The 21,308-nt window shown below is 41.1% G+C and overlaps 1 protein-coding gene and 2 long non-coding RNA genes across 5 annotated transcripts in view; 1 reads left to right on the forward strand and 2 right to left on the reverse strand.

Annotated features, from left to right (window-relative positions):
• The window catches only part of LOC117519151 (UDP-N-acetylglucosamine/UDP-glucose/GDP-mannose transporter-like), a 79,279-nt gene that overhangs the window by 23,037 nt on the left and 34,934 nt on the right, over nucleotides 1-21,308 (reverse strand). For 2 of the 3 annotated variants that reach the window (XM_034180463.1, XM_034180462.1), the window contains exons 10-12: nucleotides 20,932-21,010; nucleotides 20,777-20,859; nucleotides 10,568-10,656 (exon numbers count right to left, since the gene is read on the reverse strand). In XM_034180463.1, coding sequence (XP_034036354.1) covers nucleotides 10,568-10,656; nucleotides 20,777-20,859; nucleotides 20,932-21,010 — 251 coding nt within the window. Of the gene's footprint in view, nucleotides 1-10,336; nucleotides 10,657-20,776; nucleotides 20,860-20,931; nucleotides 21,011-21,308 lie in introns of those variants that run through there. The other variant, XM_034180464.1, reaches the window with a different exon arrangement.
• On the reverse strand, nucleotides 4,105-8,724 carry LOC117519163. Its single transcript, XR_004563193.1, has 3 exons — nucleotides 6,721-8,724; nucleotides 6,130-6,132; nucleotides 4,105-4,115 (listed from the first exon to the last, which is right to left on the reverse strand). It is a non-coding gene; the product is annotated as an uncharacterized LOC117519163 (long non-coding RNA).
• Nucleotides 8,818-10,536, forward strand: LOC117519162. Its single transcript, XR_004563192.1, has 2 exons — nucleotides 8,818-8,892; nucleotides 10,102-10,536. It is a non-coding gene; the product is annotated as an uncharacterized LOC117519162 (long non-coding RNA).

Here is a 21,308-nt window from a genome sequence, read left to right on the forward strand (position 1 = left end):
ATCATAAAGGCTGAAAAGTTTTCACTGTTTTGTATACTGTGACTTTGTCCGTTTTTCACATGTTTCTGCATTACCGGCTTTTAAATGTATGAATGTGGTCTGCAGGTTAAACATCTTTTCAACTGAAAAATGGTCACTGGGTGTAAGTGTAAGTGATGAGTTAAAGGTGAACAGACGCGCCCGTTTAGGTGAACCGGCCTCATCAGTCTTGGTGGGGAATTAAACTGCCAACTCGGAATAAGATCAAATGGCGTCACAATGTAATCAAAGCAACTTGTTTACAGCACAAAAAGCAGCAGAAACGTTTCGGGAAGGGAATCCTGTCTGAATTGTTGCCATTTAATGTGATACTTTGTGTGTTATGGCCCAATCACATTCTTGAACGAAGGGAAAAAGTACAAAAAAGTCACAATTTGTTGTGAAAAGGTGGACAAAAGACCTTTATCACTAAATAGCCTGCAAATCAAGCGTGCAAAAGGGATGAAAGAGGAACTTAACAAAACCGAAGCTAACGATCTTGATACTTTAAATTAAATGCGCCTGGAGCCACAGCTGGAGCAGTGTGTGTCTGCATCTGTGCATTCCAGGACTCAGCGCTGGGACGAAGCTCATAGCGCCTGAGTGCTGGTGAAACTGCAAACAGAAGCTGTGGAGATCTGTGTGCACATCTGTGGACCCACCTGCTTTGGTTCCTCGTCCAGAACAAAAGAGGGATCATCTCCTCATCATCAGAACCCTCACTGTCTGATGACACGCTGCGCGCTCCGGCTTGCTCCAAAAAAAAAAACAAAAAAAAAAAACCCTCTGGTGTGTCGTGGTCACTGCTGTATCACTATTACGTTACTAAGCCATATATATTAATTTATAACAGAAAACTGTCAAAAGGGGGAATAATATAAGTGTAAAGATGACTGAATATATCAGAGCAGTAAATTGATCAGTTCATGTAAACGCCGCGCATTGAGTCACATGTGCGGTTATTTCCACCAGCTGCAGCTGATCCACGTGAATTCTGCCTACCAGACCAGCTCTTTATATCATCTTTTGAATTATCTACCTGTTGCCACATGTACAGAAGGACTGGATTGTCATTCCTACACTCATATTGTTATATTTAATAAAAAATAAGTGCACGCAGCAGTTGCTGCTGCTGCTGCATTCAAGTACCATTGAAAATTACACAACTTTTTTGTTTCAAATTCAGCAGTTGCTTGTGGCAAAATAATTAACTGTATCCACACAAAAGATTAATTCTAGCCCATATAAGGTGCCTGAGCCCAGGCTGAGTTTTCTCTGTAATTTTCAACGGTACATGAACAAAGCAGCAGCAGCAGCCTCAGCGCTCACAAACTGGCTTCTGCACTGTGTGAAAACATTCAGCCGGTCGAACGAAGTCAAACAGCAATAATGTTACAAAAACTAAAACGATTAAAAAAGTCAAGAACGACAGCAAAACAAAACACGGACGAATTAAGGTTTTCGTTGCCATTCATTCAAATTTTCCAACAGTTTAAAAATCCTGTCGAAGCGCCAGCTGCAGGAACAAAGCTGAACGAAGGTTAAACAATGCCAACAGAAGTCAATGAAAATCCAGATTTCTTTTTGTTAGGGCTTCATTGCCCTTCGTTAAGTGCCGTGTGACTGGGCCATTAATCAAATTGACTTTATACTAGAGAACAGCAGCAGTTGGCACTAAATTAACTGTCAGTTTTGTCATTCAGTATGTTTAGGATTGGAAAGAATTCTGTTATTATGAAAGAGGGTTAATGCTGATACAGTTTTGCTCAAAACAATAGTAGTGTGTTTAGAAAAGGCAATAAAGCTTAAAATCCCTCTGTTTATTTCTATACACACAAACATATTGGTAACACTACACATTCTATTCCAAATCAAAATGTGAAGAAAGTTTATTACTTTACAGAAAATGAAGAAAAGAGATTATTAGACTAAGAAAAATAGTGTATGGATTTTTCTTTCCATTGTCCTTATTGCAGAAAATCGTTGCTCAACTAAAATGATCTTGAATGTTTTAAAATGGCAACAAAAACCATAAAGATGTAGTAAGGCTGTGTGTGCCTTCTGGAAAACTTTCCTGAATGTAATAACTTCCTGAATAAAAACTTAGAAGTAATTAATTTGACAATTCAACGCGGTTAATTGTTAAGGTTAATTGTAAGCTTGGCAGAGAATCCACAGTTGTGTGCGGGTTAGATTTTTTTTTTTTTTAAACAACCGGACCCATCCGGCTCTTGATACGAGCCACACATGGCGATTTATGACTCAAACCTCACCGACCCACTGGGAGGTGCAATGAGTCTGAACACATTCTTGATATATGGCACCTTACAAAACAAAAAGGCTAGGGTTTTTTTTGTCTTTTTTTTCTTCACCAAAACAGATTACTGCCAGGCTGTAAATGTTGTTATAATTAACATTTCACCATTATGATTAGGTACAGAGATTTGTGAGGTGTAGGTTATACAATTTATCAAGCATCACAGACACGCCATGTGCGAGCCATTACAAAAATGACCAGGCCAGACTTCCACATACTATGTTTTTGTCCCATCCTACATTTGTTGCTGTGTGTGTGTGTGTGTGTGTAGAGACCACATTGATGATTTATTTTTAATATCTCCAATGGGTAACTGCACCGTGCTGTTAATATTCATGACTACGGGGCATGGCAGGTTCCTAATTTGCAGCATAGCGGTACGTTCTGCTGCAAATAAAACATGCTACTGTGGAAAAGAAAGCAATCATTTGAGTGAAGTGTATCAGCTCCACACACACACACACCGAATGCAAATGCAGTATGTGTAGTTATCGACAGCCTGCCAACGTAGCACATCAAGCAGAGTGCACTCTCTGGCACACGCGTGAAAGGAAGAAGAGAAAATATTAGATGAAAGTCATCACATTTAACCTGTTGTCTGAGCTTTAGAGTGTGAGATATGTACAGTTGTGCTCAAAAGTCCACATACCCTGGCAGAATTTCTGATTTTTTTTTTTTGGGCCATTTTTCAGAGAATATGAATAATAACACAAACCTTTTTTCCCCACTCATGGTCATTATGATTTAAAAAGAGTAAACAGTTGTTTGACAACAAATGGCTTCACTCAGCCAATAACCATGAGTGGAAAAAAAGTTTTGTGTTATTCACATTCTCTGAAAAATTCTGCCAGGGTATGTAAACATTTGAGAACAACCGTATCTGCAAGTGATTAATTACTTAGTGGCAACTCTGCTTTACCACTTTTTGATTTGCACTGCCCGCACAAGCAATACTTTCTTACCAAGCTTACCCTAACCTGCTCGACCCAGGGGTCAGCACACAGGTAACAAGTTGACCTGTTCATCACTAGTGCACAGACTCCATGTACTGCACTCAAACCCAAATTATCTGACAGTTATTGACCTGAGATGTGCATCTTTCATGGTCACAATCTCATGACAATCCCTCTCCCAAGATGACAATTTATTTATATATGCATCATGGAAATAAGCCTGATCTCCCCTCTAGTGTTTATTCATCTCTATGGGTCAAACTTTGACCGTGGCGCACTGATGCCAAGCAGCGGTGACTTGTGCACAGTAACAGCGCCTGCCACTTCTCGGCACCAACTTCTGCGCAGGATTACCCATTGCAAAGAATGACATTCACAACGCTTTGTGCATTTTGTGTAAAAGACCCTTTATATAAACTTCACATATGTAGAGATCAGATGAGATCACAGTGATGTCAAGAAAAAGTGAGGATTTTTTTTTTATATATAAAGACATTGTTTCCACATGGTTGCTTTGAAATTAAAATCGGCATCAGTACTTCAAGAGCCATCCAAACTACAGCATGAAAGTCTAAAACAAAATATAATAAATATGCAATGGCTGAGACAAACAAAATAATGCTTGTACTTCCTTTAAAAGGTTTCTGCTTAGCATAGCTTATAATGAAACACTTAAAATGTAAACCCCCCCCCCCCAAAAAAGGATCAAATAGTTCAGCAATCTCAATGCATGTAACAGGAGAGGAAGCTCATGTTCACACTCTTAGACCACTCTCACACAGACGGTGTGAGCGTGGAGTGCTACTAGCAATCACCGGAGTGCTACACTCACTGGCACCTGCTGCCAGTACTGGTGACTACCAGCATGTGTGCATTGTGTGACTGCTGTGAGTGCGTGGAGTTCAGTATCGTTTATTACACTCAACAAAAATATAAACGCAACACTATTGGTTTTGCTCCCATTTTGTATGAGATTAACTCAAAGATCTAAAACTTTTTCCACATACACAATATCACCATTTCCCTCAAATATTGTTCACAAACCAGTCTAAATCTGTGATAGTGAGCACTTCTCCTTTGCTGAGATAATCCATCCCACCTCACAGGTGTGCCATACCAAGATGCTGATTAGACACCATGATTAGTGCACAGGTGTGCCTTAGACTGCCCACAATAAAAGGCCACTCTGAAAGGTGCAGTTTTATCACACAGCACAATGCCACAGATGTCGCAAGATTTGAGGGAGCGTGCAATTGGCATGCTGACAGCAGGAATGTCAACCAGAGCTGTTGCTCGTGTATTGAATGTTCATTTCTCTACCATAAGCCATCTCCAAAGGCGTTTCAGAGAATTTGGCAGTACATCCAACCAGCCTCACAACCGCAGACCACGTGTAACCACACCAGCCCAGGACCTCCACATCCAGCATGTTCACCTCCAAGATCATCTGAGACCAGCCACTTGGACAGCTGCTGAAACAATCGGTTTGCATAACCAAAGAATTTCTGCACAAACTGTCAGAAACCGTCTCAGGGAAGCTCATCTGCATGCTCGTCGTCCTCATCGGGGTCTCGACCTGACTCCAGTTCGTCGTCGTAACCGACTTGAGTGGGCAAATGCTCACACTCGCTGGCGTTTGGCACGTTGGAGAGGTGTTCTCTTCACGGATGAATCCCGGTTCACACTGTCCAGGGCAGATGGCAGACAGTGTGTGTGGCGTCGTGTGGGTGAGCGGTTTTCTGATGTCAATGTTGTGGATCGAGTGGCCCATGGTGGCGGTGGGGTTATGGTATGGGCAGGCGTCTGTTATGGACGAAGAACACAGGTGCATTTTATTGATGGAATTTTGAATGCACAGAGATACCGTGATGAGATCCTGAGGCCCATTGTTGTGCCATACATCCAAGAACATCACCTCATGTTGCAGCAGGATAATGCACGGCCCCATGTTGCAAGGATCTGTACACAATTCTTGGAAGCTGAAAATTTCCCAGTTCTTGCATGGCTGGCATACTCACCGGACATGTCACCCATTGAGCATGTTTTGGATGCTCTGGACCAGCGTATACGACAGCGTGTACCAGTTCCTGCCAATATCCAGCAACTTCGCACAGCCATTGAAGAGGAGTGGATCAACATTCCACAGGCCACAATTGACAACCTGATCAACTCTATGCGAAGGAGATGTGTTGCACTGCATGAGGCAAATGGTGGTCACACCAGATACTGACTGGTATCCCCCCCCCAATAAAACAAAACTGCACCTTTCAGAGTGGCCTTTTATTGTGGACAGTCTAAGGCACACCTGTGCACTAATCATGGTGTCTAATCAGCATCTTGATATGGCACACCTGTGAGGTGGGATGGATTATCTCAGCAAAGGAGAAGTGCTCATTATCAGATTTAGACTGGTTTGTGAACAATATTTGAGGGAAATGGTGATATTTTGTATGTGGAAAAAGTTTTAGATCTTTGAGTTCATCTCATACAAAATGGGAGTAAAACCAAAAGTGTTGCGTTTATATTTTTGTTGAGTGTATATAACAGCTGAGTGGATCCTTGTCATTTGACTGGTGGTTTGTATGTCACGTGACATGGATTATTCATACCATTTGCCATTGTGTTTCATTCACCGTGCAATAGTTATTTTTTAGCGTGCAATTTAGGTGTTATATGAAATGTGCCATTGCACGCCCCGACCACCGCGCATGCTTACACTACTGGGGGCGGTGTTTAACTAAATATAGCGGAGTTTGTTTTGCTGACGGATGACGAGCTGAAGGAGCTAACTGATGCTTCTAATTCTTCTAACACACACACAAAATCCACTACGCTGTAAACCGTCTGGAGGAACGAAGAGCTGTTAGGATGAAAAGCTGGACAAATTTCTGACATGAATTTTTGCTGGACTGAGAAACTACACAAAATGTTTTTTTGGGGGGGGGGGGGGGGGTGCACGTAGTCAGTGCACGACATCACGGACTACATCGTCACAATTTTGGACTCCAATTTAAAGTTTGTGATGGACTGTTAAGCACCAGTGAAACACCAAAATGTAAGTCCCTTTTCTGTTTCTAAATGAATAAAATATCAAATGACAATGATCTATTTTAGCCGTTATATAAACCAAATAATGAATGTTTTTTCATTCGTTCAAAGGAATGAATAATTTGGTGAAAGATGTAATGTACTATTCAACTCTGCTTCACCTCATTGAATAGTACATTACATCTTTCACCTAATGAAATATTCGTACCACTGAACTCAAAACATTCATTATTTGTATAAATAGCACGTCGCCTGTTCCCTGGTTTTACTCAACTTTGTCTATGGGGTTTTTTCACTCCCCTATTTTATCACAGAGTTTTCATTTCTGAATAACCTGGTGTTTTCCAGCCGGTCACACAGTTGACACAAAGTTAACTGTGTGACGCCTCTAAATGCCACAAATACACCCTCTGTGTGAGAGTACCTTTTCAGATGCCACTTCAGTCAGAAGTGTGTTAACCTTGAAAAATAAAATTACACACAAAAATGGAGCCCTTACCACAAATAAAGCAAAAGTGGTTTTGTTATTTTGTAGGGAGAAAACCAGATGTACAGCGTTCAAACTTTCTCAAATACTGAGGAGTTACAATGTAAACGGTATCTGACGTTATCTCCCAAAAGGAGGTTGCAAAATGATTTAAAGCCACAATCCCTTATTGGGGGGGAGATCCGCCCACTGCCACACACACTTTGTTTTTTTTTTGTTTTTTAAATATGCTTGCTCTCAACACGTTTATACAGAGCCCGCCTAGGGACATGGTGGTTAATTTTTTGGCCCAGATTATTGTGTTCCCTCACAGTATTAATGCGTTCCCTCACAATAACTTTTGAGCCCATATTTCCAGCCTGGCAACACAGGTTCGTTGAATCATTTGGATGGATTGCACATCATGGATAACCAGAACTTGATTAAGTTTTACTTTAACCTGGGGCTCACATACAATAATATACTGGAGGCTTTGTTTGTGAAGCACAATGTGATTATGTGCATGAAGACTCTGAAGTGTATTTTAAAGACAAATGGTCTGTTTCTGCGGAGATATGATGCACTAGAACAGTTAATCTCAACCACAAGAAAATCTTTCAGTTTTGCACCTGTGGGCCGTGAGGGCTGCAGGACTGCAATGCAGCTTCGCACCTCCATTAAGCAGCAGCAGCCAGCTGCAAGCTTTGATTGAAGCTATGGAAAGTTTAAGTCACTTTTTAAAATGATAAAATGAAGATGGAAGTGATGCCACCCCCTTCTCAAAGGCGAAATTTGGGCGCAAGTACAACCCTGCTTTTATTCAGTTCAGCTTTGTGAACAGAGGTAGCAAGGCAGAGCCGAGAGCCCGGTGTGTTGAGTGTGGGTTAACGTTAGCCACTGAAGCCTTCAAAAGTAAGGCGGCACCTCGAAACCAAACATCCAAAGCTATTTAGGAAGCCGGTGGATTTTTTTCAAGAGAAAAGAAACTGGGTTACAGATGCAGAAAAGATCTATCGTGTCACTGACTGGCGACTCTAAATGTGCTTTAAAAGTAAGCTACCTCATAGCCAGACGTGTGGCGGAGAGTAAGAAGGCGGTCACCATAGTGGAGGACTTGGTTCTACCTGCCGCTGTGGACATGTGCCGTGAGATGATAGGAGAGGCTGCTTTCAAGAAGCTGATGACCGTCCCACTCTCAAATAACACTGAGTCACCGTACTGTTGACGTGGCATCAGACAAATTGTAAAATTCATCAGCAGTTTCTCAGGCAATAATTTCAGTTGCACTATTTAAATTTTATTATTTTGAATATATTTATTTTAGTGCCACAGAGTTTTACCAGAATTTCTTAATATCTAAATCAAAATATTTTTGTATTTCTGATCTTTTATTAATAAGCTTGGCTTGACAATTTATATTTGTTCTTGCAGTAACCTGATTTGTTATAATTGTTCACCTCTTCAGTGTTCTATGTGCAGGTTTTACATGCACAATATAAAAGATGTCTTTGAGATTATCACAGTGTATCATATCATTTATTTTACAAGGTTTTAGCTTGTTAAACTGTAAGTGGATTTGATTTAGTTGTTGAATTCAAATCAAACCAAGACTCAGATCAATTGAAGTTATTAATATTTAAATGGGCCCTGGACCACTTCATACTGGGAAAATTGGGCCACGACGTCAAAAACGTTGAGAACCCCTGTACTAGAAGATGCCGTGCGCTTTATTCGGGGGGAACTCCGAGGCTGTATAAATAAATTATATTTCATACAGGGTCTTAGAGCAGTGTAAGTTGTAGCAACTTACTCCCTCATCTCACGGGATCCCAGTTTCTGGTGAGTCCTGTTGCTGTGTGTGTGTATGTGTGCGTGCGTGTGTGCGTGCATATGCGTTCAGTCTCCCCCCACCTGATTCCGCTCAATGCGTGCTCTGATAGGCATGAGCTTTAATATGATATTAGGGTATTGCGAGGGAACACAATAATCTGGGCCAAAAAAAAAAAAAAAAAGAACCATCATGTTCCTAGGCAGGCTCCATAAGTTTATAACACTATGCAATAAAGAAATGTAATCAAGTGAAACATCAGGTAAGGCAGTGATTTTCAACCTTTTTTGAGCCGCGGCACCCTTTTTATATTTACAAAATCCTGCGGCACACCACCAACCAAAATAATAATATAATGCTATTACCTCTGGTTTTGCGCAAAACCCAATTATCGCAATAGAAATTCGATACAGAAAACACCGCATTTCGAAAATCCTCAAGCATTTTGCACTCTGATCTCAAGTAGGGCTGTCACGATTAGGAATTTCTGGAGACGATTAATTGTCAGACAAATAATTGCGATTGACGAATATATTGTCTATTTTTTTTTTCTTTTTTCCCCTTCTTTATATTCTACTATTGTAGTATAATTACACAACTCTGGAAGAACGTTTGGCTTCTGTGAGTGGAGAAACTGGGAATGGTGCAACATTTTTATTTTATCTTCATTTTACATACAGTCCCAACTTTTTCTGATTTGTGGTTGTTTCTGTTGCATTTCTGAAATTGTTTCTCCTCATCAGTCACGTTTTGTGCTTAAACACTGCATTAAGCTCAAGATTGAACAAATAAATACCTTTGGAAAATAACAGCTGTTAAAGTTCAGAGTTCTCACCTGCTTTTTGTGATCTGTGCATCTGAACATTGTTTTTTTTTGTGGCTCAGTTCATTCATATATTCTCATTTTTTAAAGATATTTGACCATTTATTTCATCTCATGATCTCATAAATTCAGCAAACGACGCACACATGGTGTGAACAGGACGGTAACGGCAGAATCACACCTTTAGAGAAAGTTCAGAGAGAAGTAAAGACAGCTTCATGTTTCCGGTTTGTTAACGTTCACTCGGGTTTACAATCCTCTCTCTGCTCTGCGCTCGCTGCGCACTGAACGTGTTGCGCCTGCATTCAGGAATCTCCCTCACCCACCCCCTCCCTCGCAGTCTGCAGCTTGTTAACTCCGCGCGCGCGCACACACAGGCACTGACACACACCGACAGCTCCGCATTTTAGACGGCTTTTGAAGGAGACGGCACTGTTTTAATCAGCCGTCAGCCTCCTTGTTATTGTCCCGCCTTAAGACGAGAGCGAGGCTGCAGCACGTTTGACATCAGATTCTGAGTCGTTTTATGCTTTGTGGATAAAATAAATAATTCACGGTAATCGCGAATATGAAAAATACCCACAGCACCCCTGACGATCGATCACGGCACCCTAGGGTGCCGCGGCACCCCGGTTGAGAATCACTGAGGTAAGGACCATGTCAGTGCATTTCGCTGTGCTTAAAAGGCATCGTCGTTACATTCCCTGTAAACAGCAAAACTGAAAAGGCAGTTTTAAAAAGTACACATTGTGCCTTTTTCCATTACATTTCACAAGGACACACCCACACTTAAAACACTGACCTGTTAACTCCTGTTTTTTGTCTCAGTGTCAGGAATGTCTCATGTTGCATTATAAATACTAGTGTTTCCACTGTTTCTTTCTTCTCAACACTCAAGTAAAATATATACATTTCAAATGAACAGAACCTGAACCAACCCACATAACACTTATGGAGGACACTCATCCTAACCATGGCAGCTGAAGGAGTCGTTGACAGGAAGTTCCAGGTCTTTATAAAATGCTTTAGAATCAAAAGTTGTACTAAAAATAGATTTTGTTTTGTTCATCAGCATAAAAAAAACTCCAGTGTCCCTGTCATACCACCACCTTACCCTTAATGTCCAGTTTTGTGTTTTCACTGGTTTTGCTCGACTGTTCCTCAGTCAGAGTGATGTAAGAGTACACCAGGCTACCTGCAATACTATGAAAGAAGGCAACACCCCTGTTAAAATACTTCAAAAAGGCATAACACACAGCAACAATACCAATACTTCAAAAAGGCATAACACACAGTAATACCAACAAAAGACATCTCATCCTTCCAACATGCAGTACTGAACAAAAGCATTAGGCACTGGACATAATTTTAATATCATGCAGTGCTTTGGTTTTCTTTTCATTATTATGTCTACCAAGGATGTCTATAGCATTTAATATAACGGCTGAGTGGATCCTTGTCATGTGATTGGTGCTTTGCATGTCACATAACATGGATTATTCGTCCTATTTGTGTTGTGTTGCATTGAGCATGCAATTTCGTTCCATATGTTTTGTACCACTCTACGCTGTGAACCCCGCCCAGCAGGGGTGGCATTTGTTTTGCTGATGGATGATGATTTGAAGGAGCTAACTGATGGTGCTAATTCTTCTAACACACACACACACTACGCTGTAAGCCGTCTGGAGGCATGAAGAGCTGTTAGGAGGAAGTTAGAATGAAAAGCTGGACTAATTTCTGATTTTTTTTTTCTTTTTTTTTTCACTGCACTGAGGAAGTACACAGTCTTTCTTTGTTAGGGTTAGAAGCAAAAATCCTTTATACTCGTACAAAATCCTGTATATACATTGTTTATTACATAGAAACCCATACAAAAAGCAGTGGGACTTTTGTTTTTGTCCAGTGAGTGCGAATATCCTGTTTATACTATGACGTTTAGGCGAGTTTTACTCATTGATTACAATGATTTTACTGTATTTGTTTACTTATTGCTGGAAAAAGGTTTCCACGATTGCATATTTCTGGTCAAATATATGAAAGTTGGGTGAAAGGTCTATAACACCCTACAAACAACTTTATTTCATTGGAAATGTACCACATGGTGTTTGTGTATTCCATGCTCAAGAAGAAATACTTTAAGTTGTAACAAGGTAAAGCCTGGGTCCCACCGAATAATGAAGGATGAAGAAGGAGCCACGCATGGGTGTGGAGTGATTATTCAAAGAATGACCCACGTTTTCATCTAACACGTATCCACTACTAATGTGCCTCTCTATAACCCGCACGTGCCACATAGAAGCCACGACCGACACGTCATTAGAGCCTCGAATGGCTTGTATCAGCCATGCTAAGCCACGCATGAGCCACGCAGTGCTGTGTAGCGTGATGTTATCAAGCTATAAAAACATTAAAAATAGTTACCTTAAGCTGTTCAAAATATATTCCACATGGAGCAGGAAAGAAAGGAAAAAAAGCATCCAGATGAAACAGTCCTCTGTGATTCCAGAAGTGATTAGAGGTGTTTTCAGCATCCAAGGTTTGGCAGAAAATGAATACATTATTTATATAGAGCTCAGTGCACAGAGCAGATGGAATTGTGTGCAAGAGGAGAGCCGTTCCAAAAATAGCCTCTCAGGTCCTGCGTAACTGCCAGGCTTTTAGCAGACTCATAATCACCACACAAATGCCTCTAAGCCGTCGCAGTAACTCGAACACAAACTGCGCCACGCTGTTGTTGCTAAATTTTGAACATCTTGAAATTAGCGCCACACTCAGAGAGGAACCTCATTAACTGAAGATAATGCCTCTAAGAGCCACTCTGAGCCACTATACTGCCACGATAGCTCACGAAACAAAAACAAAAAAAAAACAGGGTGCGTGGCTCCTTCTTCACTCCTTCACTCGGTGGGACCGAGGCTTAACTCATGGCTCAGCAATCAAAGAAAACCACATCATCAGAGGAGATGAAACATATCTTTGATGACCATTTTTTTCTCCATCACGGAGACGATGACGATACTACACCAGTGTTCCACAACACTAACTAGGAAGAAATTAATATGCATTATTAATGATGAAAAAAGACGAGACTAAAATGTTGCATGAAATAAAAATCTCTATTTTCGTCTATAAGCTCTTATGCTTTGAAAATCTTTTCCAAAATGTGTTGCAAAGTTCTGACACCGTTCTGACGAAAACCATCATGGCTGGATCCAATATATAAAATGTACTGCAGGCACATTTGCGAATGGTCGTACACTCAAAATGCTCAAAAGTCAAAATAACGATTGTCTTGGTTTTGTTTGATTCTCTTGTCAGCTCCTCCGTCTCCTGTCTGCAGGAGGAGGAGCAGTGGGTAATCCCTCCATGTGTTAGCATAGATCAGTAACAGCAACCAGACCGGACATCGGCCTCGAGAAAGTTAACTTACATTTTTCTTACAAACTAGGAACCTAAAAGCAAAAAAGTCTGTGTTTAATGACTGCACGTTTAAGGACACAACGGCACTAATTACATTGCATGTCTCGCAACTAACCAAAATAAATATACGAAGTCTGTTAGAAAAGTATCGTACCTTTTTATTTTTTTTCAAAAACTATATGGATTTGATTCATATGTTTTTATGTCAGCCAAGCTTGAACCTTCGTGCGCATGCGTGAGTTTTTTCACGCCTGTCGGTTGCGTCATTCGCCTTTGGGCAGGCTTTGAGTGAGCACTGCTCCACCCCTCTTGTCGTCGTTTCATTGCGAGGAAATGGCGGAATGATTTGGGCTTTTTTTCCATCAGAATTTTTTCAGAAACTGTTAGAGACAGGCAGCTGGAAACCATTCGAAAAATTTATCTGGCTTTCGGTGAAAATTTTACGGACTTCACAGAGAATAAGGAGTGTTACTACAGCTTTAAGGACAGCCACAATGGCGCACAGCGCGCTGCGCTCCGAGCCACCATCGAGAGGCAGAAACCACATCATTTCTAAACAGATCGCTGTGTGGAGCCGGGACCGTCGTGTGCAATTTCTCTGGTTATCACAAGAGCTGGACATCAGCCATTTTCCGGCAGATTTCACTTTAAACAAGAGATTTTGTCATGGAAGCCGCACGGAGGCTTCGCGCGTCACGACCGATTCGCTGATGAAGCGAGACAAAGGAACACCTCCGTTTCGGAGTGTTAGAGGACATGCCTATCTCGGCTTTCAGTGCTTACCAGTCGAGTGAGTATACGAGAAATTGTGGAGAGCTGGACATGTCCCAACTTGTCTTCTTCGTCACACGACGGTCCCGGCTCCACACAGCGATCTGTTTAGAAATGTGGTTTCTGCCTCTCAATGGCGGCTCGGAGCGCGGCGTGCCATGCGCCATTGTGGGCTGTCCTTAAAGCTGTAGTAACACTCCTTATTCTCTGTGAAGCAGTAAAATTCAAATTCAAAATCACCGAAAGCCAGGTAAATTTTTCGAATGGTTTCCAGCTGCCTGTCTCTAACAGTTTCTGAAAAAATTCTGATGGAAAAAAAGCCCAAATCATTCCGCCATTTCCCACAATGAAACAACGACGAGAGGGGTGGAGCAGTGCTCACTCAAAGCCTGCCCACAGGCGAATGACGCAACCGACAGGCGTGGAAAAACTCACGCATGCGCACAAAGGTTCAAGCTTGGCTGACGTAAAAACATATGAATCAAATCCATATAGTTTTTGAAAAAAATAAAAAGGTACGATACTTTTCTAAGACCTCGTATAATAAAGGTGCTGGCAAGTAAATTCATTTGACACGAATGACAAACATTTAACGGAAAAAAGGTTTACATTAACAGTGTTAAAGTGTCTGATTAACTCTGAGTCTCAGATTAAAGATACTGTATGTCAGTTTACATTAACACTGTCTCAATGTTAAATTGTCTGATCAACTCCCTGATGCTTATATTAATGATACTATATGTAGATTTTTGAACACAGCAACAAAGCTTATACCCATCCAATATCAATTTATTTTTAGGGCTGAAACGATTACTCGAATAACTCGAATAATTCGATTACAAAAATGATTGAGGCAAATTCTGTGCCTCGAAGCTTCATTTAAATGTTGTAGTACATATGCCAGGCCTGTGTGTGGCGCTGTAATGTCCCCAGAAAAACAACAGAAGACTAGAGCATGCGCTCAGGCCGTGTAACAGCTAATAATTTAGCCCTTAAAGCTACCGCTTTCCAATGCAACACAGAGTAAAATAAAGCCTTTTAAGAGAAAGAGGGTCCACACTGATCATCTGAAACAGACTTACTGCGCATTTAAAGTGAAGCAGTGTGTTTGTCTATTATTAAAAAAACACACGGTCTGCTTGACGTGGTGAGTGACTCGACGGCCGGGTGCCCACAGTCAAAGCTGGTGTCCCGTCGAGATGAGGTGAACGTAGAGATGAGGTGCATCGCACTACATATGTATATGTATATTTTGCCTGTCAAAATAAGATAACTCCAGGTTAAAAATACTTATCGTTTTATAGTGAGTAGATTTTATACATTACTACGTTCGGATGAACAATTTATACATTTACTTGCCCATCAAAATAAGCGAACTTTGTCATGTAATTTTTTCAGTGCACACGTGCAGTTACGCGACGCACCTCATTTCGACGACGCACCTCCGCTCGACAGACTTATCTGTCGAGCGGAGGTGCCACACACCTAATCTCGACGGCGCACCTCATCTCGACAGATCAACGGCTGCTGTTCAGACTTGCACTAAGTGTTTCGCTTTTTCTGGGCAACACACAATGCTTCACAAACACGATAACTTAAAAAAAAAAAAAAAAACTAACTGCGAGGCTTGCATGTTCAACCTCCTGCTGAAATGCATCTGCTGAATCGCAGAGAAACAGGGATTAAAAAAAAATATTTTTTTTTTAAAGTCACGTCGGGATCCAGTCCACCAACCTTAAGAAAAAACCCTCTAAATGGTTACATTTTACAAGTTGGGGAAAAAAAAAAAAAAAAACACAGAACAGAAAGCCACATTCCATCTCCATTTCAGCAAAATGTCAAGACTTTGGCACAGGGACATTGTGTCATTGCTTAGGGAGAGCCCTGAACCGCAAAAGTACTTTTTATCCGATTACTCGATTAATCGCCAGAATAATCGATAGAATACTCAATTACAAAAATAAACGATAGCTGCAGCCCCATCTGTTTTAACATTTTTTTCTGACTAATACACAACATAACATGAAATACAAAATGAAATTTCAAGTGTGCATAATATTTAAATTAAATTGGCTCAAGTTGTGGCTCTTACAATAGATAAAAGCATTATAAAGCTTGAATTATTTATTTTATTCTGCCTTGAAGCAAATTTCCAGCCAATTCTTAATGTGCAAATAGAATAACTAGACCCAACAAATGTTTCATTTCAAAAGACCTGCGCCCCTACAGTGTTGTGGATTTACAAGAAAACCGAATGTCTAGTATTGGGGGAAACCACCACAAGCCTTCAATCATTCAACAAGTTAATTTTGGCAGGTAATGAGAACATTTGTTATTTGGGATGTGTGAAACACTATATTGACTGAAATAGTAATCAGAAATTTTTTTTAACAAAAAAGAGTGCTGTGAGAGCCCAATATCCCCTGCTGGCAAATGCTGTTTTGGTACAAGTGCTTGCTACATTCTGATAACATTTCAAGGACTTGTACCAATTTTCACAAAATGCATCCTAAAAATGAGGAGTTGATTTCAGAATGCAAGCATCAACTCATCACACTGGCAGTGTTCAGGTTTGTAAAATATGCATATTATCAACCTACAACAAGGATTTGTGGCAAGTTACGTGAAATCCCATCTAAAAGTGTGAGAGGAGTTGATTTCAGAATGTAAGCACCCAAACATGAAACTGATGGAGAGTTTGTTAACCCAGGCCCATAACTAGTAAAATGAGCCCACTCAAACGATATTAAAACATGCATATTACCAACCCGTAACAAGGAATTGTACCAATTTTCCCAAAACTCCTACTAAAGATGTGAAGAGTTGATTTCAGAACCGGATCGACGGACGGACGGACACAGACGAAAATCCTAGCGGCATAATCTCCCTTCAGCAGGGGATAATAAAAATGTTGCATAGTTCCTCTTTAATTTTGTTTAACTTGTCTTTTCCACTCTGATTACTACAGACAGCAACAAATTCCCCAACACCTGCATTGCTTCTGAAAGCTTTAGATGACTGATTTTCACAACTAAATCAATGCAGGCTGAGACCAGAACCACACCCTGCATGTGATGGATTACGGAAGCCCCAAGTTACCTCTTTAATCCATTGGAGAGCCAGATACAACTTTTTAACCATACGGTTATAGTGATGCATACAGCTCATTTCTACATGTCCCATCCTGGCTAACCTGCAAGTCCTTGAGGAAGATTGTACAGAACTATCTTTGGAAGCTTTCCTCCTCTACTTCATTTGTGATAGGATGGACAATTACACTGATATATCAGGATAATTTAAGAACGGTTTCTCCATTATTACCTCCGCCAAGGAGGTTGTGTTTTCGGTCGAGTTTGTTTGTTTGTTTGTCTGTCTGTTTGTCAGCAGGATAACTCAAAACGTTTTGAACGGATTTTGATTAAATTTTGTGGAGTGGTTGGAAATGACAAGAGGAACAAGTGATTAAATTTTAGTGGTGATCCGGATCACGATCCAGAAATTTTTTAAAAGATTCTTCACCATTGTGGGATAGGGGGAATTTTGACATTCTAGTTTCTAACTCCACAAAAACAAGGCAGAAAGGCTTGAAAAAAATTAGGGTGTAACATAGTCAAATGTTCTATCAAACAACAAAGTTTGGTGATGATCGGATCCAGATTCCGGATCTGGTGATCCAGAATATGCAAAAATATAGGGAAAATAGAAAATGTGTCAGTGTGAGGGGACAAATGAAGCTAGAGATGCATAACTAACACCAAATTGTAGCTGAATCTGTACTGATTCAGTAAGGTGTCATCAGATTTGATGTAGCTTCAAATGTTATGGAGCTAGATCCAGAAGAAAACCGCCATTACCGAAAAATCGTTTTTATACAATAACTTTTGAACTAATAAAGACATAAAAGTGATTCCAAGTTCTAGTGGTATGTTTTCATGGTCAAGGATGTCAAATATAAAGGAAAGAAAAGTGTATGTATCATAGTTTTGGTTGTAACACTGAACTGTTGAATAGATCACTGTGCCAGGGAGGGAATCTCTTTAGGGTCAGTGACCCTATGGCCTTGTGTCGCACATGCAACACTTAAAAAATAGTTCTATTTCAGAATTTACTGTTATTTATTTAGAGAAGTGTTTCATAAATGTTAAAAAAAATTCATATATTTGCACTTTAGTTGAATAATAAATTGAATTTTGTCTCTTATTTGTTTTTGTCTATAAGCACATACAATATCAATATCAGTGCTCAGATGACAGTAGCTTCTGAGAAAGGTGCAAGTTGCAATAAACTGTGATACCAAGCGCTAAGGATACATGCTATCCAGTCACAGCAGATAAACTTTTTTTTACTACTGAGCAAACATCATTGTTAAGCCGCGTTCACACCGGACGCGATCTGACACTACAAATTCGTGTGGGTCGCCAGGCGACAGGTGCGCCTCCTTCGCCCGGTGTGTCGCTCTGCTTGGATGGACTTTCGCTGCGAAAATTCGCCCCGGTGCGTCATCAAATAGGAGGAGCTTCCATTCCGCTCGCCGGCTCCGGTTGTCAGTCAAGCTAACATGCCGGACCTTGATCACACGGAGCGAGCTGCTGTGGAAAGCTCCCAATACAGAGAGTATCATTATTTGCTCCAGGAGCTGAGTCTGGGTGACGGCCGCTTTCAGCGGTCGTTCCACCTCTGCGGGACCCAGTTTGAGGATCAACTGTCCCGTTCGCGCACACACATGTAAATAATAAAAAAAAAAAAAGAAAGAAACTCCGCTGCTTGCTGCAGCTGGCTCTTCCCCCAAAAAACTCTGTCATAATTGTGTTTAGAAACCAGTCACCATTTGTTTTATTATACAGCTGTGTAGTTAATAAGTAAAATAATCTCCAGGACGATTCGCGTGCGCGCGCACGTAAAATAAAAAAAAGAAACTCCGCTCCCTGCTGCTGTGGTGCTGCTGTTCGCTCCAAAAACTCTGTCATGATTGTGAAATAAAGGACAAAAGAGACATAAGTCCTGCTCACAGGCTGCTACCAGATACAGGACATGTTCACATCTTCAGTCAAACTCCAGACATCTCCACGTCACTACATATTCAGTCCCTGATTGGTCATCGCGGCGCGACGAGACGAAAAAGTTCAGACTTTTGAACTTGGGGAGGAGGGCAACGCCACGTGATGCGACGCAATATCGCGCCACAAACGCGCAAAACGCCCAAAATCACTTCACTCGCATCGCTTCACTCGCGTCCATCGCGTCGCGCTGCGCGGTTTGGCGCCAAAACACGTACTTACATAGGGATTACATGGCAACCTGTGGCTGCAGTCGCTCGCGTTGCGCCCGATGTGAAGGCGGCATTAGACTTTTTTAGGTTCAATGATTCCATGGCGTGTAGATGTTATGGCGTCCGTGACCCCCATGGCCTTGGCGGAGGTTTGCACTCTGAGTGCTTCTAGTTAATATTTATGACAACAGAAGAAAGAAAAAAATACTGAACAATGATCGGTTTCACTCTCAGACATGATGAGGCTTGTGTTGGGTGTCCTACGGAATGTAAATGCAAAACTGCACAAGTAGCAAATTGAAAATATGCTCAACGGAAATACACATATTTCTTTTAAAAAAGTCAGACACAGCAACATTTAGCACAGGACTGTACATGCAAGAAGTAATTTGATGCACTTAAAAACTTGGCCATTCCTAATGACATTCAGGCAGAGTGCAAGTTAAGATGAGGCCTTCAATGAAAATGACAGTTGCAGGCCAAGAACTGAAGATCAAGTTGTCATGGTGCCAGTTGGCGTAAACCTGTTGCAGCGTATCACCAGTTAGAAAACCTGGCAAGTTCTGACATGCCTGAACGAATTCCTGTACCTGAACAACTTCAGCAATACAGCTGGGGTTTACAAACACATCAAGTCCAACGCAGTAGCAATTACCATAATTATTACGATGTGTTTTTCCTGTGTGCGCTGCCTAGTAGGCAAAATCTCTCTGGTAGAAGCGCGTGGGAACAGATGTTCATTTTGTCAGCTGTTGGTGTAGTTAGGCGGCACATTTTACCATTTTGTAATGACATTCACATCTGTTTGAAATGAGCTAGACTGCTAAATGTATTTAATTTCTGGGGGCTGATGATCGACAAAGAAGTAAGAGCTCAAATATTTTTTTTTAAACTGGCCATCACATTCCTGCAGAACAAGTCAAATCCAAAGACAGTCATGCTGATATGGTTGGGTTGCTACATTAGACAAAAATGTTTGAGTTTGTCAAAGAAAAAAACATGTAGGCAGCTAAATTTAAGATGTGCAGAGATCAATTTGAAAATGAGAAACTCTGGACAGAATAGATAGTGTGCCATGATGTCACGCAGTACGCAGTCTTGTCTATGCAGCCATAATGGACGGCATTATTTCCCTCAAAAAAGTTCACCAGTTTTATCGATTCTGACCAGAAGCCAGATGTGCAGTATATAGATATTTTCAACTACTATATCAACACTCTATCACCTACGCAGGAGAAGCCCTGAAGGCATATAAAAGTTTGGATGCCTACAGCTTCTTTTCAACTGGATGGGTGCAGTTGGGTTACTGATGACATCTTGGTAACGTAGTAAAACTTGCCTAAAGAGTCATCGTAGAAACCGGATATTCACACTCACCAGACAAAAGCAAGCATCCCAATGTTTTTGTATGGTTTTCCATCTAATAAACACCATATATAACTGATTTTGTATAACGGATTTTTACTCACATCGGCCCAAACATCCTATCCGACCACAATGTATTTCCATTAAAAACCCCTCGCATGTCCCGGACAAAGCAGTCTAGAGTGCCCAGTAACAGAGGTATGAAATTAAAGTTCAGCACTGGCACTCGCCGATTCGAGGCAAGTGGGTACCGTATTTTCGTGATTAAAAGTCAGGCCATGTATTTTTTTCAAACCGTGCTCAGACCTGGGACCCACAGTCTGAGGTGCACTTGCTAAATTAGACACTGCAAAATGCTGGGATTTGCTGTAAATGCTGAAAAAATAACCCTCTTATGTTTTCATTATAAGAGGGCATCACAGTTAGCCCATGAACTTTCCAGCCAAAGCCTGTCCAAAGCCTGGAAAATAAAATATTTAATCTCTCGTAATTCCATACCTGATATTCAAGCCAATGAAGTTTGTCCAAGAAAAAATGTAGTCTCCACTGAACACCATCCCAATGTATGTCACTAGGACATTCTAAATTAAAAGCAGAAATGACATTTAGTTTTAGTGCCAACGAACCTGCAACTTGTCTTGATGTAAACTTACCTTGATGCAGCCCACAATGGTAGTTGTTAATGCAGAGTTGTAATGTGTGCAGAGTACCGTAGAATACATAAGAACAAACCTGAAAGACAGACAGACAGAATAAGAAAGAAAGAAAGAGATATTTGCTAAGCATCAGCCACTGGCAGCATCAGTGCCACAGCAGCTGTCTACTGTATTTTCCAGACTACACGCCGCACCGGAGTATAATGCCGCGTTCACACCGGGCGCGACGCGAGCGACTGCAGCCACAGGTTGCCATGTAATCCCTATGTAAGGACGAGTTTTGGTGCCAAACCGCGCAGCGCGACGCGATGGATGCGAGTGAAGCGATTTTGAGCGTTTTGTGCATTTGTGGCGCGATATTGCATCGCGTCACG

Source organism: Thalassophryne amazonica, chromosome 10, assembly GCF_902500255.1.
Source record: "Thalassophryne amazonica chromosome 10, fThaAma1.1, whole genome shotgun sequence".
Lineage (NCBI taxonomy): Eukaryota > Metazoa > Chordata > Actinopteri > Batrachoidiformes > Batrachoididae > Thalassophryne > Thalassophryne amazonica.